This window comes from Diplotaxodon limnothrissa, linkage group LG5 (assembly GCF_057381915.1).
Source record: "Diplotaxodon limnothrissa isolate DT_005_m linkage group LG5, D_limnothrissa_male_GT1.1, whole genome shotgun sequence".
In the NCBI taxonomy this organism is placed as follows: Eukaryota; Metazoa; Chordata; class Actinopteri; order Cichliformes; family Cichlidae; genus Diplotaxodon; species Diplotaxodon limnothrissa.
In genome coordinates this window covers 5,135,603-5,163,505 of record NC_140600.1, presented here as the reverse complement: position 1 = coordinate 5,163,505, position 27,903 = coordinate 5,135,603, and the positions used below count along the sequence as shown (strand labels likewise).

Below are 27,903 nucleotides of genomic sequence, written 5' to 3'. Positions count from 1 at the left end.
TTAGCTTGACAGACTGGTGGGTGGAGGTGCAGCAGTTGGTGTACAGGGAGAAGAGCAGAGGAGAAAGAACACAGCCCTGAGGGGAGCCGGTGCTGATGGTCCGGGAGTCCGAGACATTCTTCCCCAGCCTCACGTGCTGCTTCCTGTCCGTCAGGAAGTCAGTGATCCACCGGCAGATGGGATCAGGCACATTCATCTGGGAAAGCTTGCCTCGGAGATGGTCTGGAAATAATAATAAGCAAGTCTCAGTGTCAACTGTGAAGAGAAGACTTTGAGCTGCAGGTTTGACAGGATGAGTTGCAGCAAGAAAGCCAGACGTCAGAGTAAGACAAAGAGACTTGTCTGGGCCATGAAACACCGGAGTACAGTGACTAGAAGACTGGAAGAAGGTATTATGCAAAGATGAATCAAAATTTGAAATCTTCGGTTCATCACGCAGGATCTTAGTACACCGTCGAGTAGGTGGAAGGATGGTTCCAGAGTGTGTGGCATCAACTGTCAAACATGGAGGAGGAAGTGTGATAATCTGGGTCTGTTTTGCTGGATCCAGGGTCGGTGACTTGTGCAGAGTGAGGCACTCTGAGCAAAAACAGCTACCACAGCTAGGGCTGCTCGATTATGGCAAAAATGATAATCACGATTATTTTCACTGAAATTGAAATCGCGATTATTTGACGATATTTATTTAACCCTTTAAGACCTGCTATAGAACCAAGTCCGCCAGAGCTTATATTATTTTTTTACATGTTGTAGTGCCATTTGTGGGAGCATTTCAAGTTGCTAAATAACTGTTATAGCCCATATTTTAATAATATGTATGCATTAAGTCCATAGTAACTACATTAATTGCAAAAAAGTGCAATAAACTACAAAAAAAAATTGAAAATCATTTTTGTTTTTTTTACATATATTTCTACTTGGAGAAATTTAAGAGGTTTATCCCTCAAAACTTTAAATACAAAAAAGTTGCAAAAAATAGTTTACAACAACAGGAACTTTATTTTGAGTGTCTTCATAGTTTTATTTTGGAGATACACCAATTTTTATATACTGCAGGAAAAACAAAAAACAATCCTATGATGCAAATTTGCAAAGAAAACAGCAGGTGCATCAAAATAAACTATTTCCAGCAGTGCAATTCGAGTTCTAAGCATCCCAGAAACTATTCAGAAAAGTCAAACATGACCAGTATAGGCTTTTAAGGCCTACAAGTAAAAAACTACATTTCCGCGAAAATGACGTCACTTCCGGTTTCGGGCAGGAAATGGCGGACATGCGACAGTTCGCGCTGACTTCTGTTTCACTGTGGGAAGTGTTACGAACAGCTGATCGGATCGGCAAAGCGTGTTTCTGGAATATTATGTTTTTGTTCCTGCAAGCGCTTTTTATGCAGTTTTTGCAAAGCTATATGTGGAAGGAAACCGTGACCGAGGACAAGCTGATGGCATCAGATGTAAGTACAACTCCTCCGGTTTCATATGCAAAACAAATTATTGCGCTAGCTTACGCGGTTCAGGTTCTACAGGGATTTAAAAATAGTTACACAAAACGGAGCGTGCTGCTCTGACCGGCTTTAAAGGGTTAACAATGACTTTGAAAAATAATATAAAATAGTGTGCAACACCACTGAAGTTTTTTTACCTCTCTTTTCAGCCAACAGCAGTCACTCTCTCCTCTCCAAATAACTTCTGCTTAGTTTTCCGAGCTTCCCTCGGGTCCTCTTAATCAGCGGTCTCCAACCTTTTTTGCGCCACGGACCGGTTTATGCCCGACAATATTTTCACGGAACGGCCTTTAAGGTGTCGCGGATAAATGAGGGAGGGGCTAATAATCGGCTCAGTCATTTTTAATGATCGTTGAAAGCCCAGATCGTAATCGTGATTAAAATTCAATTAATTGAGCAGCCCTAACCACAGCATTCTGCAGCACCATGCAGTACCCTCTGGTATGTGCCTAGTTGGTCAGAGGTTCATCCTACAGCAAGATAAGGACCAAAACATAAGTCCATGCTATGCCAGAACTACCTCAGGAAAAGAGAACAGGATGGTGAGCTTTAAAACATGGAGTGGCAGCACAGTCTCCAGACTTAAACCGCATCAAACTGGTTTGGGACGAACTGGACAGAAGAGTGAAAGCAAACCTACAAGTGCCACATTTATGGGAACTTCTGCTACAGATATGGGAAGAACTTTCTGAAGAATATTTGATTTCTATTGTAGAAAGAATGCCGCAGGTGTGTTCAGCTGTTACATCTGCCAAAGGAGGCTACTTTGATGAGTCAAAACCTTAGAATACATTTTGGTTTATAAATTGATTCCATGATTTATTTTTTAACTCCAACTGCTTATTTGTACTATGCTTTCACTTCAGAGTGCAATGAGACAGTAAATGGCATAATTTTCAATAAAAAACTGTAAAAATTAGGGTGTTCCAAAACTTTTGACTTAGCCAAGTACGGGGAGCCTCATAGCTATTTAAGCTTACTGTCCCAGTCTGGTGTTCAGATCTGTCAGCGATGATCTCTCGCCTGTCTTCACTATTCAGTTAATGGGCTTGGTATAGTATAATGTATTACATGGTATACATCCATTATGAGAGAGACTTTTTGACCATCCAGGATGAAGGTGTACACCTAGCCTGAAAATGGAGTTACACTACCTCACTGCATGGTTTTGAGCGACAGCGGTCTAAGCATATCATGTCGAGTGATTGGTCCCTGACAAAACATTGATGAGTTTATGGTCTGAACTGACAGTTTTAATGTTTGGTACTTTCACAGTGAAAGTACCAAACATTAAACTTCTCAGTGAGATCCACATCTCTCTTAATACCCTGAAATCTGTTGTTCTCCATTGTTCAAAGAGACCACTGAACTACAAACAGCTCCTTTCTTAAATTTTAACTGAATCACACAATAATGGCCACCAGTCTGGGTTGACAAGTTATTTATAGTCAGCATATGATCTCAATCTCAAACAGTCACAGGCAAGAAATTATGTTCTGCCCCTGACAGGAACCTTCAGTAAGGAAAACACGAAAGATAAAAGCAGAGATGAAAAGAGATGAAGCTGAAAACCACAGCTATGTGATCAGAAAAATACCCCCAAAAAACAAAAGCACAGCTGCTATTCAAGGTATTTTTTGTTCAGATGAAGGTAAGACACAAAAAAAGAGATAGCTGGGAGGAAAGAAAAAAGAAAAAAGTTACTTTATCCAAGAAAAATAGCACTTTTAAAAGCCTTCCAATACTCTTATTTTTCTCAGTAAAAATGCTTTTGTTCTGTTCTCCATATTTTTCTTTAATAACCTTAAAATAGCTCTATAGTGTAGTAGATCCTCATTTTGATCCCGGAGGACAACAAATCCCCTTGGGATTGTCCTAGGAAGGGCGTCCGGTATGCACAAAAGCTGCCAAATTAAGAAACTGCCCACTGGAGTAACTCCTTGTGAATAAAAGAACAGCTGAAAGTCGCTCCATCCTTTCCTTAATACCCTGAAAAATATCTTTTGCCATTCATAATTGTGCTAAAGCCTAAGATGAACAACAACAACACATTAAAGTAACTCTTTTCTGTATGACTTTACTAATCTTTTACATTGACCCCTGTTTCAATCCAAGGGGTCAATGTAGATATTGTGGAGGACTAAAAATATCTTGGTGTATACATAGATAATAAACTGGACTGGGTTAAAAACACAGCTGCACTTTACAGGAAAGGCTATTTTCTGAGGTCCTTCAACATCTGTCGGACAATGCTCAGGATTTTCCATGAGCCTGCTGTGGCCAGTGCTATCCTCTATGCTGTTGCATGCTGGGGGCGCAGGTTGAGGGTCGCAGATGCCAACAGACTCAATGAACTGATCTGTAAGGCCAGTAACCCTTAAGGTGGTGTCTGAGAGGGAGCTGTTGTCCAAGATAAAGACAATGTTGGCTAATACCTCCCACCCACTCCATGACATGCTGGCTAGCCATAGGAGCACGTTCAGTGAGAGACTGAGATTACCAAAAAGCACCACTGAACGACAAATTTCTGCCCGTGGCCATCTCCCTGTACAACTCCTCCAGTGAACACTGCAATAGTTACACCCTTTTTACACACTCTTTTCTACTCAGTAATGTTGCTGTCAAAATTCTATCAACTCTGTCGATCCTTGATATTTATTATTGAGTGATTTGAATGTATTGTGCTATTTCTTAAATCTGTAAATCTGTAACATATTGTATTTTTAAATAGTCTAATCTGTTTCTGTTACTGTATTGGAGCAACTGTAACCCACATAATTTCCTTAGGGATTAATAAAGTGTTCTGATTCATCATTGTGGAGGAATCTCAGCCCACTCTTCTTTAGTTTATTGAGATTTGTGGCATTAAATTATGTAACACTTTCGTAAGTTCCTCCCAAAGGATTTCAGATCGGTTGATGTCTGGACTTTGATTGGGCCACTCTCTTAGAGGCGTGCTTGGGGTCATTATGCTGTTGCATGGCTCACTTTTGGCCAAGCTTTAGCTATCAAACAGATGGGCTCAAATTTGACTTTAGAATACTTCAGTATGCAGAGGAGGTCAAATCATCAGCCTTCCATTATTGTCCTTGACTGTAGGTCTACAGTGTTTGTGCTGTGCTGTGTTTTTACCAAACATATAATCTATATGCAAACATCTCCACTTTAGTTTATCCAGCAGACATTGGTTAAGAAGTCTTGTTTTTTTCAGATACAACTTTGCATCCCTAAGCCATAGGAGGTGGAGTCCCTGTGGTGACCAAGCAGGGGGACAGCAAAGGTGAAGGAGCCAAAAACCCTCTGAAGGCAAGTAATGGAGACAGTGTCTTTCATGAGGTTGGGCATGAGAGTGGTGGTGATGGTGACTGGATGCCTGTGATATTAAAGCCAGGAACAAGACACAGAAGAAAACAACTCCCAAAATCAAACAGGAAGTAACATAAAAGGGGAACCCCTGCCATGTTACTTTTCAAAACTCAAAACTTAGGCACAAGACCCAAGGACCATGACATCCCCCTTTTGACTTAAATAATAAATGACAAACAATGAAACATAAGGATTATTAAAACACACATATTTTAGTTTTGCATGAGGACAAAGGGATGACATAAAGCAAGTTTGGGGATCCTCGACTGTTTTTAACAAGCACTCAACTTTAACGTCACTCCACCATTTTCCTCCTTCTGGGACACAAACTGAGATTAGTGGAAGTTAATGAATTCAGAAGCTCAAGTGAACAATTCAATTTTATTTATATAGAACACAACAACAGTCGCCTCAAGGCGCTTTATATTGATCGTACAATAATAGCACCACGTTGTTTTGTTTCAGTGATGTATCTCAGATTTTATTATAATTGCACACAGGGTTCATGGTTTAATTAACAGGGCCAAAACAAGTGGTCAGAGAGACTAAGAAAAACACTCAAATGAAGTGAGACAGGAAGCAGGGCAGTTTTGGAACCCAATCACAGTTTTCATCTAAATGTTAATTTGTCAGAGCCGTGAACCTTTGTAACAGAAGAAACTACATAACTGCAACTGTAGTGTAATTACTGAATTTAGTACAATAATGTGTTACGTTTGTCCACAACTGAAAAATACAACATGACTACAGTAACATGTGAATCACATTGCACCCAGTGCTTGTCAGTGCTTCTGTTAGAGCCCTTTCCTTCTGGCCTCTTTCCGGTCAGTAAGCAGACTTTTTGGTATGTATAATGCTCAGACATGCATAAACATAACATGGACATAATTTCCACAGTGGAGGGTTTGATCCTTGTCCAAATAGATAATTAGCTGGAGATGCCATAGTACGCCACCCACTGTCTCCTCGTCTCACCCGTGCTGTGAGGAAATGCTGGCAAATAAACGTGATCCAGTTTTACCAGTGGGTCATGGTCTGGGTGGTGTCAGTGAGGGGAGGGATCTTGAGAGGTTTTGGTGCGAGGTTTTTAAATGGCTCTGCTATATTTACCCTGCAGGTGATCAGCATATTTTATTTAGGCTCAGTAACAGGCTGGCTGGATGTCACTCACACTGAATATACTTTTTCTTCTTTCCTGCATAGTTGTATCTCATGTTGGGGTTATATATGTGGGAAGGTTTTTTATTTGTGGCTTCAAAAAACAAGGCACGTGTGAATGTCTAAACGGCATAAACGGCGTTAATAGAATGCAAATTATTTTCAGCCAAGGTCAAGGTCCAAAGTCATGTGTTTCACAGGATAATCAGCTGGAGCTTTCACAATGGAGGCTGACTTATCCCAGACCTGTTGGCGGAGCCCTTTTACATCACGGTACTTCTACTTGATCAACAACTGTAAGTGGTCACACACATGTGTGATGTTGATCACATGATGTAATGGGGGAATACTGACTGAAGACTCCTAGTACCTGTTTTACAGGTGAGGTCAGAAGTTTATATCCACTCTTCATGGCCATGAATGACATGGTAATGGTGAGCTTTTAATGAATTCATTAAACTGTTTCTTCTCAGTATGAAATGAGCAGGATTTTGTTGTACAGGATCCTTTTTAATAACTTAAAGAAGATTTGTGCGCACTAGACTGAAGGTGTGCTGTGGTATGTGGCTGCTGGTGATGTGAGGCAGGGTCTCCATGGATCAGACTTGTTTGTCCAACACATCCCACAGGTGCTTAATGTGATTCAGATCTGGGCGATTTGGAGGTCAAGTCAAGATTTCAAACATGCAGCAGCTTCTCGAACCATTCTTGAGCCATCTTTTGCTTTGGGGCAGAGAACATTATGTATCTGAAAGAGGCAAATGGTTTTTCCCAGCAAAACGTTGCCCAAAGCATCACATTGCCTCAACCAACTTGCCTTCTTTCCATAGTGTATCATGTTGCCAGGTGTGTGCCAGGTAAGTGACACACGCATCTGGGCATCAATGCAGTCCAGTTATGATGCTCACATGATCATTGTTGGAAGTGTCAGCAGTAGAGAGGGGATGCATGGGCACCCTAACTCGTGTGTATGCAACAAACTGAAACTTTATTCTGACACCTATCCATCAGAACCAGCATTAACTTTTTGGGCCATTTGTAGTTTTTGTATGCTTGTCTGTTGGGTCCGACTACACAGCCCAGCTTTCGCTTCCTACGTGCATCAGTGAGGACAAAAGGTTCACCTGCTCTGTAATACCTAACAGGTGCCTACTGATGAAGGTATAATCTCAAGCACAATCAGTCGTATTGTACAGAATTACATCCAGCTTCAACTACCGAATAGTAGGAAAGTCTTTTATCAGAAGCTCAAGTGAACAGCACCCCGCTGTTTTGTTTCAGTGATGATTTTATCATAATTGCACACAGGGTTCATAGTTTAATTAAAACAAGTGGTCAGAGAGACTAAGAAAAACACTCAAATGAAGTGAGATAGGAAGGAGGGCAGTTCTGGAACCCAATCACAGTTTTCATCTAAATCTTAATCTTGTCAGAGCCAAGAAATGTGGAATGCCTTTGTAGAAATTTAAGAGGCTGTGACCTTCCTGGATGCTTAGCAAGAGAGGAGGCTGAGAGAGAAGGAACAAACCCAAAGCGGCGAATAAAAATACCTGTGGGCAAAGAACATCTCAGACATTTTTAGTCACATTGTGTTGTATTCTGAAGTGATTTAACAGTCAGTCACAGTGAGTCAGTGTAATAGCTTTGTGAATGGCTTTAGTCCAGTGCTGCATCATTTAATTTTTAACCACATTATACATGAAAGGACTGAAAAAAGGAAGAGAGAATACATTTGTTCAGCCAGTCAGAGACTAAGCTGAACAATGCAAATGAAAAATAAAACAATTCTATCGTTCTATCATTTATTTCTCACATTTCTCACATTTATTTCTCACGGTGCTGAGAATGCCAAAGGCAGTGTGTGTGTGTGTGCGTGCGTGCGTGCGTGCGTGCGTGCGTGTGTGTGCGCGCACCTTGTTCCTGCTGTAAATTGATGTTTGTTGGGATTTAATTTATTTGTGGAAAGTAACTCCATCCTCTGTACTGGATGAGATTTAATTATGCATGTTTGAAGAAAATAAGTCGATTTGAGAACCGTTTATGGTGGTACAGTGACCTATGGATGGGTACAGAGCTATTTAAATGGAGTGAGCATGGACAGGAGGAGGAGAAAACAGCCACTGCAAAGCTTTTTATATCATTAGATGAGGAAGAACACATGTCAGTGCCCTCCTGTATGTGTTTTGGGAGGGGGGGTTAGCTGCTCCTCAGTATATTGGGATGTGCCCTGATGGTTCTGTATCTTTTACCTGAAGGAAGGGGAACAGATTTCAATGTGAAGAACTTGGTTCTCACAGTCATTTATGTTGTTTTAACTAATTGGCAAAGGCTCAGGGTTTTCTGGAGTGTAGCGTATGTAATGCACTATGACACAGAGCAGAGCTTCTTCACTTCTCTCCAGGCATTACTGTAAGAGATTTTTCCCCTGCACCTCAAAGAGAGAGCGTACATTTTGGTCAAGGCATCACTTTTGGTTTGGAAACAACTTGATGGTCTTGCTGGTTAAACATAGTGTCAGAGGTATAGAGGCACGTACTCTTTACAATCAATTTACAATCTTTGTTTTCAAAACAGTTCTGCAGCAGTGGATTCTTCACTTCAATTTTTCAGTTCAATTTTGTTATATATAGCGCCAAATCACAACAATAGTTGCCACAAGGTATTTTATACAGTACAGTAAAGACCCCACAATAATACAAAGAAAACAAAGAAAACCCCAGCAATCATATGATCCCCTGTGAGCAAGCGCTTTGGTGACAGTGGGAAGGAAAAACTCCCTCTTAACAGGAAGAAACCTGTTTTGTTGTTTCCTTTTCATTATGTTGTGAATAAATGACACTGCGATGAACAGATATTTGTTTCCTGTGGTTGGTTGGATCTGGGGGGGAAGGGGGGGCGAGTGCTCCATTCATGTTATGACCTGGCTCCTAGACAGGTCGTAACACTAGCCAACACAAAGTTGCAGACTGTGGTGGAGAAGTGGAAAACTTGTACTTTCACTTTAACTCTTGAGGTTTACTGCCACCCTTAAAATTTCCCACCAAAGCAGTTTTCACAAATACAATGCTACCTTGAATAGTTCTGACTTTTCAAGTCCAGCTGTATTTAAAACTTTTAGACACTTCGCAGACAGAGTGAGGCAGTGTTCTGCACTGTACCCAGGCATCCCAAACAAACTGGTATATTTCCAGTAGTGAAAATGCATCTGACAAATCTCCATTTGAGTGCAACAAGTCTGAAAGGTCAACATTTTGACAGTGTCTGGTCCTGATTCTTTCAAGAATTTCCAGAGTTTGTGTGCGTGAAAACAGCCTGAAAATATCTTTTTCTCCAAAGACTCCCCAAGGACTTAATTTAGGGCTTCCTTTCATGGTGCTGTGATACTTGTCTGGCTGAGAGCTTAGCAGCAGTCAGAGTCTCCCACACAGGGGCTCAGTACAACTTTCCATGGCAACCTCATCACTGAACACCTCACAATAAATACAACTCAGACAGTAGAAGGACACGCAGGTGACAATCAGATCAAAACAACAATCAGTCCTCCTCTATCAAAACTCATGCAACCTATCAACGGCAAAACCACGGGCTTCGATGTTACTTTCAGGTTTAAATCTGAAGCTTTCAGAGAGATGGGGATCATCTGGTTCTTGTCAGATGAACAGAACTAATATTTAAGTATTGGGTGGGCCAAAAAGAGTAGTCCCATGGAATGAAATAACAAGTCTGTTACAAGAATGAGTTATAGGGACTGATCTGCCAGTGCCACACTGGATGGGAGAAACATCAAGCGTCCTTCTACATATGACTTTTTAATATTTAATCAGACGGACCAATAGAAAAAGATTTACATCGGAGAGGCAGATGCCTCATTAAGCAAGAAAGTTAATAAAGTGTGCCAGCTGATAGTACTTTTGTCAGATCTCAGATGAGTATGCAGCAGTGTCTGAGCTGTTTGGTTTAGCTGAGATTAATGGCCTAGCTTTGCCAAAAAGGCATGTGAAGTCCAATGTGGAATCAAGCGAGAAGCAATGTGTCAAAATATATCTGCAAAGTCAGATCCCATAGCTCAGGAGGACAGAGAGCAAATCAATTATGATTTTGACAGCCTGAAAATCTGCTCCACAATTCACTTATTCACTTCTGTGACCAAAGAAGTGATTCATACTCACTGTGCTGTAAATACTAACCACAGGCAAAGGCACTGCTTGCTGCTTCCCATGTTCAAATTAATTTTAAATTATAATGAGGCCCTGGAGGATAATTAGCCAGGCTAAAAGTAAAAAGTAGTGCTGTCAAAATGAACGCGTTAACACAGATTAAGCCGTCATCACGATTAACTCGATACAAAAAATTTAACACTTTTAACGCATTTGGAGTGCAGAATGACTCAAAATCCCTGAAATGTTTCTGTCAATGCATTTCGGTCAGTTTGTCTATGTAAAGTTACTTTCGCACATGCGCAAATGGGCAGTTGATCTGCTAGTGACGGGCAGCTGAATCAATCAACTCAATTTGGAAGATGATAAACAACAGCGAACAACAGCTAACAACAGCTAACAGGCAAAAACAGCAGCATTTAGTGACCGAAAATTAAGGATATCCTCAACTCAACACAGTATCATCATCATCCATCACAAATGAGCTGTGTTGACACATTGACAGTGTAAGGGGTAATACACAGAGACGTGGCAATATGAACAATTAATAAACATTGGGTAAATACCTTAGCAGTGACCAGTGACCGTGGTTGACTTGTTCAAGTGACTGCAGCTCCAGGCAGAGTCCAGTGACTGAGGGTTGTTACCCATCTTAGCCTACAAAAATTTGGATAAGCATCCAAACTTTTGTAGGCCTTCGGATCTCGTCTAGTACAACACGCGGGTTGTTGATAGCATAATAATATAAATAGTGTGGCGTGAGGTCAGAGAGAGCGCCAGGGTTGCACTTCACAGCATCAGTAAACACTCTCAGAGGCAGTAAGTTAACATCCATCTTCAGCCCTCCCATGCCCGATTTCTCCCATAACAAGCACGATGCCATGAAAGTGTTTTTGCTCCTTTGAGAGAGAATATATGTTTGTTCATTTACTCATGGTTGCTATAGTTTATTTCATTTGCATAATGCTTAGTAGGTCTCACTCAGTTGACGCATCAGGATTGTTAGACATCCAAGACTAACATTTATTTGACCTCTGACCTGTAAATAGTTAAATAGGTAAAATAAATACTGCCTACGCAGTTCCTGTGGCAGAGAGTTATGCTCTTGGAGTGCTCATTGTTTTAATTTATGATGCTGAATATCTGAGTTTTATGCGTCACACCTTTCAGAAACAACAATTGAGGGATGATTTTTTTATTTCTCTAAAGGTGTTAAAGGTTCCTAAACCCTTCTTTTCAGCTTATAGATGTCCTCAAGTAGCATCAGTTTGGTTAGCGCTCTTTAGAGGGAAAGTCTACATTTCAAAGAGTAAAGAAAAAACCCCACAGTTCACTACTAATCTTCTCTGCAGGCTACAAACTCAAGGATGCATTAACCAGAATTGGTATAACACACAGAGTCTGACTAGATCTTAGATAGGTACAAAGTTTTCATAGGGAAAAAATATACAATTTGTGGTACAGCTGCATTGATTTCCATTCTTTTTTTTTTAATCACCTATTCTGGGCGTGCAAATGTAGCAGAGGTGCAATGCTCAATCGGTACTGAGCGTTGCACTGTTATTATCTGTTATCAATAAGAAATGTTCAGGAGCTGAAACTGACCTTTGAACGGTTTTACAAGAATGATGGGAACATCAGAGTCATCACAGGGATTGTGTAAATTGTGCTTTTCTGTTGCAGATTCACTATGAAAGAAAATCCAGATGATTCGGTCGTAGGCTACGTAAAGCAATAAGGGTTGCTTTCTTTAAAAATAAAATTAGCACTATATGCTTTAGCGAGAACTGCTTCACACTAATTATTGCTTCTTTGTTCTCGCTCTTGAGCACGAAAATGCCTTCTCTGTATATTCCTCACAGAATGCAGTCCCCTTTTGTGCTTTAGTGAACAGGAATTACTTTAAAACAGATGAAAGTTTAGAATTTTCTTAAAACAAACCGCTTAGATCAGTTCTCCGTCACAAACTGCAACAATCCTTTTCACACACAATATGATCTGTTTGATTTGTAAATGCACCTCTAATAAGCTTGTTCCTTGGTCATGTGTCAAGTGTCCCTGCACCCACACAACTTAATCCAGCATTTGACTGTGGAGTGCATTAGCAAAAGCACAGGAGGCAAATGAACTTAGTTCAGCAGGTGGGTGATTGCTATTGCATATGCAAAAATGTGTCTGCCTGCAAGCACTTAGCCTGGTTAAACAAAGAAGTGTGCATCGTGACTTGATGCACAAGGTGGGTTTCCCTAATAATTTTCTCATCTGACACGTTAAATGCCACAGGGCTCTCTTCCTCTCCCCACCCATTATCTCAAAATAGATCCTCGCCATGGCTCTGATGTCATCTTTATCAGAGGAGAATGGGCCAATATGAAGAAAATGGCTCACCAACTGGATTTTTCAGCAGTAGGGAGCATAAAGTAGACTCCGTGCTCACAGTTGCCTTGGAAACACATCTGTTATTAAAAGAACAAGTATTATTCTAATACAATCCTGTCTGTATCTTCACTTTGAAGTGAAAACTCTTACGTCATCATGCTTCTCCTATAGGCTACGTGTCAAAATGCATGTGATGGCTGCAGTTACAGCCACACATATTGGGTAACATCTGCCAAACATCACAGGGCTACAATAGAGACTTATTTATTACACTACACTTGTATTGTGCTGTCTTTAAATATAGGATTGAATTTACAGATTAATAAAGAATTTGTGTTAGTTTATAATTTCTTTATTTTTACCATCTCATACCCAATAATGTATTCTAACATAAGTGCCCACATTTTAGTTTAATCTTTGTATTTGTTTTCTGGTTACCTTAGTAAAAGCTGCTCAAGTCCCTAAGAGGTGTAAAAGGGGGCGGGGCAAGCCTATGTGGAGACCTGCAAATTGGGTCATACCACAACTCTGGATCATGGGGGGGAATGGGATTTGCTATGTTAGTTTTTGTTAGGTTTTTGTGTGTTCTACCCCTTTTTGTGTCTTTGTGGGTTGATCAGCCACTATTTAAGTTTCCTCTTGGTCTCATTTTGGTAGGTCAGGTTGCTTGAGGTAGTGTTGCCATTTTTCTGAGTAGCGTTCTGTTACGTTGACCTCTTTTATGAGCCCAAGCTCTTGTTTTTTCTACTTTAGCCTGTGTCTGACTGTCCTTTACTGCTTGGTCCATCACAATGTATGATATAAACTGTGTTTTCTGTTTTGACTCTATGTGTGCGTTGGTGTGTGTGTGTGTGTGTGTGTGTGTGTGTCAAATCAAAGTTTAAGCTATCTGCTCTGTGGTGACTACAAATGTTTCACTTGTGAGGAATTATTTTGTCACTTAGTACAAAACCATTTTTAGTTTGAAGAATATTCACTACTGATATTGCAAAGAATTACATGTTCTGAACTTGGCAGAAGTTTAGGAATTAAAACACGAATCCTTTGGATTTTGACATCGCTGGAACTTATAAATCTTGACTTAAGACTTTCTTATCATAAGACATGCATGGACTTGAGGGTTACTAGTTAAAATATATGGCAATTAAATAACACATTGTAGAGTTATTGGAAGGTTGATTTACCCACCCCTACTATTTCACCCAGGTTTTTTGCTAAGCCAGACTAACTGAAATGCACAAAGATTAAATTTCTCAGTCGTATCATTACATTCAGTAAATGTCAGACTGTCACTAAATTTGAAATGTTACTGTGCTGGCATTTATCTAGACCATGAACATCAGTGTTCATCACATATTTCTGTTGCCTTCATACATATGTGGCTTTTTACCAAGTGAGTGGGACTTCAATCCATGTTGTAGCTTCCTGTAATCAATAATCTCTCTGCACACTTTGACTCTTAAGAACACAACCCACGTCCCTTATAAGGCTTCAGTTGATAGGACCAGGCCAGCAGTTCTACACACACAATGACGCCCAAGTTTCTATAACACTGCACTGGAATCCAAGGGTATCAGAGCCTTTCCTCCACTCATTGACAAGCTGCCTGAACTAGGAAATGCTCCTTCAGGCTTCAACAAAGAGGAACTGCAGTGTGGCGCACAATCAACACAATTTTCATTTAGTGGTAGCTTCTTTTTTTTAACTAATTGTATATCTCTACAAGACACATGACATACTGCATCATTTAAGTTTTAATTTCACTTCATTCATATGTGCAATAAAGCAAATGACCTCTTTTTACCATCATGGTTTGAACCTGACCACAGTTTGCTACTCAGTTGGTTGTGGTGACCATCTAATTACAGGCAGAACATATGGAAGGCCACAGGCTCTAAAAGCACATAAACAAGACGCTAGGTGAAATAGGAACCTCATCTTGTTTTACGTTCTCAGCCTCGGGCAAACGCTCCACTTGCTTTTCTGCTCTCTCCAAAGTTGGAGAGCACTAACTGCAGCTTCATCAGATGTGCCGTCCTGAACTGAGGTGACGATGGATCCATCAAAGGTAGACAGGTCACCCTCTCAATTTCACCCAAAGTGCATTACAGTTGTATGTATTCTTTCACCAGTACTAACTGTTGTGCCATAATTCAACACCTTTAGACAAACATATAGTTAGCATTTTATCTGTCCTTAAGTCCTTAATTAAATAAAACCAAGTACTTGATTAAAACTTGATCATCAGCAAGTTTGGCCTCTAAAACCTGTTTAGGCAGTCTTCTGGAGTATTCAGGTGTGTGTTAACACAATGGCACAATATTTGTAGGAGGCGTATTCCATTCAAACCATGCAACAAAAAACAACAACCAAAAAACCAAACATTTGTAACATTTGATACTAACCCCACTAACTTGGGGTTAGTATCTTGCCCAAGGATATTTGACATGCAGACTGGGGAAGCCACGGATCGAACCACCATCCTTCCAATCAGTAGTTGATCTGCCACCTGAGCCACAGCCACCCCTCGACCATTAACTCCCCTACACACTAGAGTATTCCAGTCAAAGGTGAGGCCATCTGTCTGATTGATAAAGCTTTCCAAGGTGGGTCATACAACAGCACAATGACCACAAGCACACCAGAAAATCTACAACACAATGACTGAAAACAAAAATAATCACAGGGTTGTAGTGGCACGGTCAAAGTCAGATCTCAGATCTCAACCCAGTTAAATGTTTGAAATGCTTATGGCTGAGATGTCACCTCTGAACTGTTTGTATTTGTTAATCAGGCTGCGATACCAAAGATTTTCTGCACTTGTAAATAGGACTAAACAAGATGTTGACATTAAGGATAGTGTCCTAAACCAGCTTCAAAGACAACTACTGTATGGGTGACGCTGTGTGTATGTTGTACTTACGAAAGAGTCCTTTCCAGCCTGCCGCCAGGTGAACCAATGATCTCACCTAACGTGCAGAACATCTGACCCAGGAAGTCCTTTACAGAGTAGGGAAATCATCATAGTGAATTCATTGCACTCAGTCACTGTGTGCTGCACGTTGGCTAATTTCTAAAATGTGGCTGTTGATAGGTTAACAGAGTTACAGCTACCATGTTATATATGATTTCAATTTGGGTTACTTGGATTTAAAATAACGAAGTAATTGGAAATTCTTTTGTAAACATTAATTGAAGATGCAATAGTAATGAGATGTCTAGACGTTGATTGATTACAGCAGACTGCTTAGGACTAACACAGCAGCTAGTTAGCGCCTAGTTACTGAAACTGTCTAATTGCTTTGCATTTTGTCCATATTTTATACTTCATTGAATTGAGCTTTTGTAATTAAATTGTTCTGCTTTAAGCAACATTTTTTGTAGTTAAAATAATACACCATAGCTGTCATAAAAACATTCTCTTACAGGATTTTCAGATTACATTTGTAATCTCTGTAATCTCAGTGCGGCTTCATTCATTTCTGTTGGAATTAGCGATGCAGTTACAGAAACACACCGAAAGGTCAGTTTGCTGTATGCTTAACACATTGCTTAGACCTTGGCGATGTGTCTGACCCTGTGACTCATCGTCAGACATGACTCTAACCCTAAGGTTAACGCTATACTATCAGAAGATTTCATTGTAGTCTTCGTTTTCTAATCCCATTTTTGGCAAAAAATAATTCTGAGATAAATCAAATTATTATTTTTATAGATTTGGGTTCTTTTTGCTTTTCTCCAAAAAATGTTTTAGGATTAGGGTTTGAGCTAGGGTCCACATCACTTAAAGAAATGGTGCAGTAAGCAGGGAGTACAGGACATAATGATAGCTTACCTTCTGCTTATCCAGGAGGGGAGGCAGTAAGGAAAGGCAGACACATGTTAGAGAAGCTGGAAAGACACAATGAAAAGACCTCAAGTTCACAAATAAATTAATTTTTCTTCCAAATTTAAGAAAGATGAAGACTAGTCAGAGCTGCAGTGCACTGAGCTTAAAGTAATGCTTTTATGAATCATTACGGTAGGGTGCAAATTAAAAACTAATGTTTTGATTTATGCTTTCTGTAGATACTTTAGTAGATACTGTACTAAATTTTGTTTGATGTTGAATTCAGGTAAAATTACAGCTGGAGTGGAGCCGGACCACACTGACAGTGGTAGCATGTACCCTGGACAAGGTGCCAGTCAGTTGCTACATGTCTGACATATAGGCAGCTATTCAGCATCAGATTAGTACCTAGATCACAGGCACACCAACCCTCTGCATGTCTGCCTTCTGTTCTGTGGTCTTCCTCCTATCTTTCTGCATGGCAGTCCCATCTTCAACATCTTCTGCCCCCTATATTCACCAAAACCTTGCCTCTAAAAACCACTTAGCCTGAGCTGTCCCTCTGATGTATTATTTCTAATCTTGTCTGCTACCTTCACATCCTCTACTCCTTGCATCTTCACTGTTACATGTGTCTCCCTGTTATTTACACATGTTCTTTCTTGCTTCTATTGACTTTCATTCCACTTCTCAATAGAGCATAATAACACATCTCCAGGTTCTCTTCTACCTACTCCCAATGCTAACTACAAATCATAGTGTCATCTGTAAACAGTATAGTCTACAGAGAGGCCTGCTTGTTCACATCTGTCAACCTGCGAAAAAATAGAGGGCTCCATTTCCTGGCTATTGATGACAGCTCCACAACTGAATCTGACGCGTGATGAGGAAGAGTTTTGTTTTTTATAAGATGGGTTTCAATCAATATCAATATAACATTTTTAATGCAAAGTAGACAACAAGTTAGTACACAACAAGACATGTATGTTGAGAGGTGTCCAACAAGAGGTGTTGTGATGTACTAGTTTACCTGTTCTTACAGTCTGACAAATGTCACACTTCATCATAATAACAAAAACCAATTGAGACAATTTTTTAGTACTACCACCCAAACTACAATAAGCAAAACCACTTTTGTGAAACCCACTGAAATAAAACTTGATTAAATTTTTTTGTTTTTAAATAAGGTTAACTCAATTTTTTTCTGGGCTTCATGCCAGTGGACCTGTGGTCATTGGACATATTAAGCTGCTTACATGTTTGGAAAGATTGGAGCTCCTAGTATCCACATTGTACCTGCAGAAGAAAAGCAAAATAGCAGACTTTAGAGTGTTTCCTTTAGAATGCATCCTGTTCAACATAATAAAACACAAATGCATACAGAAAAATTACAACTGGAGAAAAAGAGACACCTTCCTAATTTCCCTTTTGCACTTGACTTGACAAGCAACGCACACATGATGGACAGCTCTGGTGGGAGAACAAAGAAAAAATTCATGTATACTAATTAAATAATACGATATGGTCTGCACAGGAGGGATGAGTCAAGAGTTATAAAACAGAAATTTATGGATCTGGAGCAACACTGACACATAACATACAATAAGAATTGATCTGCAGATGGAAGACTCTCTCTTTTGCTGTCTTTCAGGAAGATGTGTTGCCTCTTCTTCTCTTTTAAAATGTGCTTTCCCCAAAGAAACTTCTGTTTCTGACACAAATTAACATCCTTATTTCTGGGTGGATTCTAAGGGGTCCTGAAATCAATGGCCCATGAAGGTTCATGCTTATTATCATAGACCAGGTAAACCACTGAGATCTTAGCTGTACTATCTCATTCAGTCATCTATTCTCCAGAGGCCAGGCAGCCTTGCAGAAGAAGAGTGATGAAGGTCTTAGCTTCAGGGTTACCAAATGTACTGGTACTATATTCATTACACACTTCAGTATTTTATTTCAGAGACTCACTGTTGCCTTTCTAATGCTGATTGGCTCTTTTTCTGGGAGATTGCTATGGTTTGTTGTCAAAGGAGCTTGCAAAGAAAAGCGTCTGGACTTCTTTAAGTTGCTTGAAGACGTTTCACCTCTCATCCGAGAAGCTTCTTCAGTTCTAAGGTCAAATGGTGGAGAGTCCCAGATATAAACCTAGTGGGAGTTTCCCCCCACAGAGGGACAAAAGGACCCCCTGATGATCCTCTAATCGCCTGAGCCAAGGTGTGAAACTGGGTGTGGGTCCCAATCAGCCAGAGTTTCGGGTGAGCTCATTGTGAGACCTGGCCCCACCTTATCATGCGAATTCCTGAGGTCAGATGGCCCAGGATGTGAGTGGCTTCTTTCACTCCTCTTTCAAACCATCTGTCCTCTCTGTCCAAAATGTGAACATTGGCATCCTCGAAAGAGTGTCCTTTATCCTTAAGATGCAGATGGACTGCTGAGTCTTGTCCTGTGGAGGTGGCTCTTCTATGTTGTGCCATGCGCTTGTGAAGTGGCTGTTTGGTCTCTCCAATGTAGAGGTCTGAGCATTCCTCGCTGCACTGTACAGCGTACACCACATTGTTAAGTTTGTGTTTTGGAGTTTTGTCTAGACCCAGCAACACGCTCAGACAAAAACTGGTTCATCCGAAAGACAAAACTACCTTGGCTCAGGCGATTAGAGGATCATCAGGTAAGAGTATACCCTGGATGGAGCTTTGGGGAGCAGGCCAATTGTTTGGCCAGAGCCTTTATTTGGCAGTTTGTAGAGTTTCAGTTATGGGCATCTTGCTGTGCATCCAGACCCTGTCTCTCATGGCACCCTTCTATACTTCTGTACATCCTTCTGTGCTTCCTCGATTTTGGCCTCCAGCCTTCCTCTACATGGAGGGTGGGAGTTCCTCTACTTGCAGATGGGGATGGTGCATATAGCAGTGATTAAATCTGCAAGCATCTACTCTGATGAGTGTTTGTTAGTGATCTAGGGAGTCATGCCCTCGATGGCTAGACATCATCTAGTTTAATTCCACTGCTTTTTTCTGCCTGGGTTTTTCCACTGTATCCATATGAGTCTCCTGATGTTATTGCACTGAGATACTCTCTCAGTGGCTTGGCTGCCATTGTAGTATCCCATCAATAACATATTGTCAGTCATTCTCCATGTATGCCCTGTTCCAGTAGCCTACTTCTAAACACTATGTCATGGTTCCTCATGGCTTCAGCGTTGTATCTCTTGCACATTTTCCCAGGTAGGCTTGGTAGTATGGTGGGTAGACAATAAGTAAACTAATAATCAAACAGAAAATATCTCATAATAAAGAGAATTTAAGGAGCAGCTCCCAGACATCCCCGATGAAAACAAGTCCCAGGTGGGCAGGTGGGCTAGCTTTGCTTTTCCGGCAGTCTGTGGTCAGGAGTGCCCTGCTATTGATACAGGAGCTTGGTATATGGAGCAGTTTCACATGGCAGGAGAGCTTCAGGCAGCACTGGTAGTTTGAATTCACAGAGGTCAGAATCAGAGGGTTTCTTTAATTGCCAAGTCTCTGGATAGAGATGTGTGTGCAGCACCCTGTGGACACTTTGGCTCTGGCTGGAGCTGCACATGTTCTTCTGGACTGGGGCTCTGCAGGGCACATGGGCTCAGTGGGCTGTGGCTGCACCAGGCATGGCAGGTGGCTAATAAAGCCCTCTGGGTTCGAAGAGAACTTAAGACTGGCCATCCCAGATATTTGAATTGCTAAGACATCATGTCTAAATATATCTGGTTAGATATATTAGGATTGGGATACATCCCTATCCCAATTAGAAAAATGTATAGGACAGCATACATCTATATAGACAGACAGACAGACAGACAGACAGACAGATATTAACAATTAACAAGGTTTGGGTAAAGTGTTCAGGAACCACTGATGAGAAGTGAGCTACTGAAACAAGAAGGCACAAATGGGCAAGAGATGATAACAGGACGCTGTTGGAATGCTACTATGCAGGTAACTCCAGCGGAAGGGGCTACATGAATAGGATGTGGGACCTACTGAATACCCAGCATCCAGGTTGACGGTGAAACAACTAGTTGCTCAGTGTTCCAACATTCGGTGAATGAACTGCTCTCATGACTAGAAATTGACAAGGTACAAGACAAATGCAATGGCGAGGGGGAGACAGGATGACAGGTCAGATTGAAATATTATCATCATCCCTACCCAACATTGGGTACCAAGCCTGAAGGAAGGTCTACTAGACAATTTCTACTGAGACCATCACAAGATTAATCAGCTGATCTACCAGTGAGATGCTTGGCTACAAGGTGAACAGCCACAAGGAGCAGTACCCACCATGAAGAAGCAGACTAGAGGCCAAGATCATCACAGTGGCAGACATCCAAGAACAGGTCTCCAGTATGAAGAGTTGGACAGCACCTGGCCCTGAGTGATTCACACCTACTGGCTGAAGAAGCTGACTGCACTTCATGAGCGTTTCGCAGCACAAATGAACCAGCTGCTAATTGAAGAGACACACCCAGATTGGCTAACTGAAGGCCAGAAGGCCTGATCCCCAAGGACCCCCCGGAAAGGACCAGTCATATCCAACTATCGGCCAGTAACCTGCCTCAGTACCACATGGTGTCATGATCCAGGTGGGCACAGCTGTGTTGTCTCTGAGCTGCTGTCTCCGCCTTGGGGTGGAGTCACCGCACACTGACGAGTCTCTTCACCTGTGCTGAGCTGTCAGCATTTATGGACCAGCGCTCACTCCACTACTCGCCACAGTTTCTGCTACACCTAGTCAGTGTTGCTTCAGGCAACTCAAACCAAGGAATCATTTTGCCATCCGTGACTTACTGTTTTTCCCCATAGCTGCTAAGTCCTTATCCACTCCACCCACGGCAATACCTACTGGACCCTCTTCGCTGGTTCATGCCTGTCAGCTCAGTCTTCTCAGCTCCTGTCAACCGCGCTCACCTGCCTGCCCTCCTGCCTCCAGCTGGCCTCGTCAGCCACCACTCCCGGACCTTGTACTCCCTCTGCGTCCACCCTCCGCCCAGGAACAGTAAGGCAAAGTAATGCCATGTTTTCAAGCTTTACCCGGATACTTTTCCCTAAGCTTTATCACTAAAGCCACTCTCCTCTCGTTGCAGTGTGCTGAGACTTCCGGTGCATTTCCCACATTCTGCATCTCCCTTCTTTGGTCATGAGGAGTTTCTATGAAGATTTAAGCTTTGCCAATTATTACTTAGAGATCAAGTTCTTGTTTCAGGTTTGGTTCAGGCATTGAAGGAACACTTTAGTTCATAGTATTTAGTAATTTATGTCTTGACGTTTTGTTTTTTTGGAAAAAATAAAGTTTTGTTCATGTTTTCTCGTCTACGGGGTGTTAAGTGTGCATTCTGCATTTGGGTCCTCCAGTCAGCCGACCTTGGCCGTGACACATGGAAGCTCCTGTCAGGCATCATAGCGGCTAAGATGAACAGGCACATGGGTCAATACATGAGCGGGGCACAGAAAGGAACTGGCAAGAATACCAGAGGCGCAAAAACACCAGCTACTGGTAGACCAGACTCCCTTGATTGATTACAAGAAGGCCTATGACTCAATGCCCCACAAATGGATCCTGGAATGCCTAGAACTATACAAGATCAACAAAACCCTGAGAGCCTTCATCAGGAACTCAATGGGGATGTGGCGGACAACGCTAGAGGCCAACTTCAAGCCAATAGCACAAGTCACCATCAAGTGCGGGATCTACCAAGGAGATGCTCTGTCCCCACTGCTGTTCTGCATCGGCCTGAAGCCCCTCAGTGAGATCATTAACAAGACTGGCTACGGATACGGTGAAATTCATTTTGGTGGATTAGTAATTCGTTTTGAAAAACTGATTTAAAAATAGTGTTTTTACTAAAGTAATTTATTATGTAATAATTTAATTTAAAATAATGTTTGAATAAATAAAATGATTTTTTTAAAGAATTCATAAATGAATTTACAGATGCAGCTTTTATTGTCCAATTCATTATTAAAGCACAGAACTCTTTATTTCGATGCATGTGGCTCTTGTGGACTAGATGTAATTTCTGTAATTTTTGCTTTCAATTGAGGTTATTTCTCTTAGTCTGGAGTATAAAAATTTAATTTTCAGTGACAATGAGACATCCAGTGAGTCCTGGATTGATACGTACTACACCACCTTGTTTTCTCCTTCATTCTTGGCAATGGGAAAACTCCCCCCCTTAATTGCTGTTTACTCTACTAATCATGTTAACAACAATTTCCTAAGGAAAATCTAACCACATTATTTTATTACTTATTTATTTGGTGCCTAAAGTTATCTGTCTTTTTAGCAACATTTAGTAATTTTACAGTGTTTACTTGTGGTAGAGCTCGTGCTTTCCTTCCTTAGCTACTAAAGTTAGTGAAGACTATATAAATATAAAGTATAACATTGGATGGATTGGTGTGAATTTAATTACAAACATCTGTAGTCATCATAAAACCAGCTGACTTTGCTTAGCTCTACATATTTTACAACCGTGTACATACATGGTCTCCACCTGAAAAAGACAGGGTTGGTAGTTTGAATAAATATCATGTTTTTCCTCTTGTCACATCAGCTGATAAGGATTACAAATTATGAAGATACACTGTCTCTGAGTATAATTATAGTTCTCACTGAAATTATTTTGCCTGCTGGTTGCTTTTGTTATTTTATTTGTATTTATTTATTTATTTTATTTAGAATAAGCATAGTGTGGGGCTTTGAAAAAGGAACTAAAAGCAGGTGACTATTGAAGAGAGAAAAAATACCAAAGAGCCAGCTTACCCAAAAATGCCAAATTTAGTGTTAGCTGCCATTTGAAGGAGTCACTGCATACACTTCCTCCCCACACTTCTATACATATACACTTTTATTAAATCACTGTCCTGAGTGTATCACCAGTATCTTTCAATCTCACTACTTCCTGCAACTCAAAGCTCTGTGGATGCTTGCCAAATGAAATTTAAGTAAGGACGAGCAATAGAGTTGCCAGAAACTCGAATGACTTTCATTTATATGAAAGGCAGCTGGATGGAAAGGAAGGTGAACGCTGAAAACTGTGTTTGAACGTGTCAGTTGCCTTTATATGTCTCACTTTATTCATTTTCTTTCTTTTTTCTAAATCGTGGATTAAGATCAGATGGATGATTTGTCTGCTGCATCCTTTGTACCCTTGAGATTCAGATGGCAAAAAAAAAACCCAAAAAAACATGTGTATGTCTTTTACTTTGTGACTTCACAACAAGACATTTATACATACTTGTTTGCCTCAGCAGTAAGAGAACCATGCAAAATGAGAAGCAGGGTAATTTAAGCTGATTCATACAGTCATCATGGTGGTGATTAGTGCAGTTAAATCACATTACTGTTATGCAAGTGACAGGCAGTGAAAATCAACACCATAATGAAGGTAATTTTTTTAACCATCCAAAAGATCCAAGACAGAAAATGAAGTTTATTTGGGGGGAAGAAAACCGTAATAGTTTTACATGTGGAATCCTTTAGGAATTAGGAGTCCTTAGTGAGCAGTTACTGATCACTCTTGAGAATTTCGTAACTTGAATACATAAATGCATGACTACGAGACATTATATCTAGCATTTACACTGAGTCTGGACCATGAAATATATCACAGAAAAATACATTTTTTGAAACTGAAGTCTTTATTGAACCTTCTGACAAAATAAAAAATAATAATTTTGTATCATTTTTGCTTACTTACTGCATTTTTGTGCTCATAGTTGCACTGCTTATGTCTGTATACATCAGGTTTACCGGGGAAAAAACAGATTACGTAGCGATCTCAAAAACACATATCATCAAATATGACACCCTTGGCGCTACACGGTTAAGCACTGAAACCTGGACATGATGTTTTTAAATGGCCTGTATTTATATAGCGCTTTACTAGTCCCTAAGGACCCCAAAGCGCTTTACATATTCAGTCATCCACCCATTCACACACACATTCACACACTGATGATGTTTTTAAAAAATAATACCACTTCACTACCAAGGATGCCAATCCCAAATGTGACTGACAAATAATTTATTGATAATGGTTTGGGGAAGGTCTCATCAAGGTCAGCAGTGCCCTAACAGTGTCAGATTCCCAAAGACAGCAGATTGAATTTACGCGTATGTGGCAGGTGGTTGTGAATGTGTTTCAATGAAGTTTAATGATGCTGCGGGAAGAAATCATAACACTAGACAGCGAGAAAGATGCATTTAGTGCTGAAAGCTTGTAATAAGTAGTGACAGCTGATAATTAAAGGTAGATGGGAGGAACCAGTTTCTAATTTAGATGAAATTCATGCCACTGTGATAACCTTATATTGCACATTTTAATTTACAGCAAGGAGATGGGTTTGGGAAATGGGGTCGCAACACGGAAAATTCTGAAAAGCAGGTTGAAACTGGAATAGAAGACTGAAATAAGTCAAATTTCTAAATATAGTCACATTAGATGATGACAGATCATTATGTTGATCAAGGCCACGCTGTCTGCATGAATGGAGAGAGATATCTCAGGGATTATAGTTGGTCTATTTAAGAGGATGATCACATTTATGATTTAGACAACTTATCAAGTTTAATTGTGATAATAAGAAATGTTGTGGATGAGAGAGAGTAATAATGAAGGAATGGACTAGAAGCATGATACAAAGGGCCAGAGTCAAGTGTCCCAAAGGGGAGCACACTGATGCTGGATGGGGCAAGGCTGTGTTGAGAAATTTAATGAAGAGGCACGCTGAACTAACTGAAGGTTGCCAATGTGTAAAAGCCAAATAGTGAGACTAGCACTGTTGTAACAGAGAGAAGTACAGAAGAATTTTTAAAAATGAGTGTAGAGGTGAACAAAAATGGCACACCAAAACAGGGTAGGTGTGTTTTATCATGATTCATATGATACTGATGATTGATTTTAGGCTAATAGTTAGGCTAACACACTTACCTCTCATCTTTTCTTTCCTCACAAAACTGACAGACCCTTCACTTCTTTTAAGTGTCTCTCAGCGCAATTCTTAGCATATTTTGGTTCCCTCAACTGGTCCGTCGGGTTATTGTCTCCCCAGAAACACTTCCCTTGTGCTTTTGGAAATCTGTTTTTTCCTGTTTCTGTTTTTTTTTTCCTATTTCCGTTGTGTTTTGTGTGCTTTTGCAGCGTTTTTCTTATTGCTGGTGTTTTCTTAAGTTGCAGTTGGGCCACCGTAAGTACTTGACTCCCTGGTATAACTATGAAATGCACACCTTAAAACAGAAACTCATAAGCTGCAGTTGAATAGCATCTGACAAATTTAGAAGATCATCATTTAGCCTGGAAAGCCTTCAAATAAAAAGCCCGTCCTAAAGCTAGAACACCTTACTATTCATCATTGAATGAAGGAAATAAAACAACTCTAGGTTTCTCTCCAGCAGTGTAGCCAGACTGACAGCACATGCGTTTATTTGTTTTAATTGAAATCTCTAAATTATCTCCAGTTAACAAGTTAATTACTTTAAGGTGTGCATTTCACTTTGACCTCTATGGGGCTAGAGTTAGTGCCTTTCACCGGTTTGTTGCATAGCGTCATTGAAGACTACAGTGTAGATCTACTCTAATGGAATGTATTCCCCACTGCTGTGTAATCCAGTATTGTACATTAAACATTATTAGGAAATATGCTTTCCACAGAAAGATTGGTTTGTAGATATGACTGACTGTGGCATTTGCATGTGTGATGGTTCTTGTTATCTCAATAGCATCTAGTGACATGTTTGTGTTAATCCGGTCATGATGTTTAATAAAAACTGCAGACTTCATGAAATGGTGTGGAAAGGAACTACTGAAATTTTCTTTTGGTCAGCAAGACTATGAACAACTGCAATGTGCCATCTGGACTCAAGCACTGGAACAAGAACAAATGGGTGTTTGGAGCAAATTCACACAGGTGTGATTGGAAGGGATGTGTTTGAGATGTGGTCCAGCTCCTGAGATTTAGATAAATGATTTCAGATCAAAGGAGCATACTGTATGTTGCACCTTTATTCATTTTGTGGTTGCAACCTGTCTCTGTCCTCCAAGGATCATTTGGGTGTCCACAAGTACTGACACCTGAGCCAGTTCCATGACATAAAGTCATGGTTACTTTCCTGGAATTGTAACCACATGTTGCTTCCATGCTTTCAACTGTTGTGATTGGCATTTTGGTACCATGGATTACTTTTATTTATTCCCTGCTACTTTTTTCCCTGAGGGGCTCAGTGAGATAATAAAATTATAGATGCAATTCAAGGACTCACGTATTTCAGCAAATTCGTAGAAGATTGCCAAAACTACTGTGAGGGAATGTGGAAAAACTCTGACAGACAATTTAAGGGAAGGAAGAAAGCGCCAGGATTTTATTTGTTTCAGTCATGAAACACACTGGGACATGACCACAAGGACACCACACATGAATGCTAGCAATGGCATCGGCCACTTACATAGGTTAAATTGAATTATACAAACGGTACATCATGGGTATAAATCTGGTAGTTATCTAGGAAAAAATAATGCAACAATAATATTTATAATTTATCTTGACTTTCTCTAATACATTGTCCAGTAGTCACAACTGCTGAAATGCCACTATAATGCCACCAGGTGGCTGTAGCTCAGGCCACAGTGCAGGTCATCTTCTAGGTAAATTGGGCAAGTTGTTTAAGATAGAGTAGAAAAGCACTATATGAGGACCAGCCCATTTACCACTGCAAAGTGAAATCTTTGCATTGCTGGCTGATGAAACATCCTTTTCTTTGTGCCCTATTTTGTGCTTACATGTTGAATATATTTCACATATTTGTGAAAAAAATGATCTGTTTTGTAAATTGAAGGTATATGGTTCTGTTAGGTGAATTAACCTCCGCACATTTACCTTCAACAGCTGTGCTCAGTGTCTGAGACATACCTATGGACACAACTGGCACTGGTGAAAGACATTTAAGGACTTTTTTATATTTACATATGCTACCAAGTTTGATGTAACTTATACAGGAAGTTTAAGTCTGTAATGTGCATTTAAATTACTTTGATGTGGAGACTCATTCATCATTAATGACATGTTAAATGTTTTGTGAGAGTGAGCCACAAATTGCTACCTGTCAAATCATGCTTCATTAGATGTGAATTCTCATTATTCTTTGTGTGATTTTAACACTGGTTCAGACTGATTGTATTTCCTTTGATCCACAGTTTGGATTTTCAACAAGGCAACTGTGGCTCAGGAAGCAGAGTGGGTTTTCTATCAAGGTCATCCCCCAGCTACTCCAGCCCAAGTTGTCCCTGATGAGTGTGTGTGACAATGTTAGACAAGGTGCTGAAAAACAGTTCTTGTATAAAATTGCTTTGAATGCTCAGTTAGAGCAGAAGAGTGCTATAAAAGTATCAGTCCATTTAAGCCCTGAATGAAAGAGAGCTTTGTACAAGTGGAAAAAACGAATTACACCCCAGCATATGCAACATTAAGTAACAGCTGATTCAT

The 27,903-nt window shown here is 40.4% G+C and overlaps 1 protein-coding gene across 1 annotated transcript in view; it reads right to left on the bottom strand.

The window, feature by feature from the left end:
- LOC146631467 (copine-9-like) overlaps nucleotides 1-27,903 on the bottom strand; it is a 205,653-nt gene that overhangs the window by 99,441 nt on the left and 78,309 nt on the right. The window contains exons 5-7 of the mRNA XM_085353696.1: nucleotides 17,650-17,689; nucleotides 16,400-16,402; nucleotides 15,488-15,564 (exon numbers count right to left, since the gene is read on the bottom strand). Coding sequence (XP_085209822.1) covers nucleotides 15,488-15,564; nucleotides 16,400-16,402; nucleotides 17,650-17,689 — 120 coding nt within the window. The remainder of the gene's footprint in view (nucleotides 1-15,487; nucleotides 15,565-16,399; nucleotides 16,403-17,649; nucleotides 17,690-27,903) is intronic.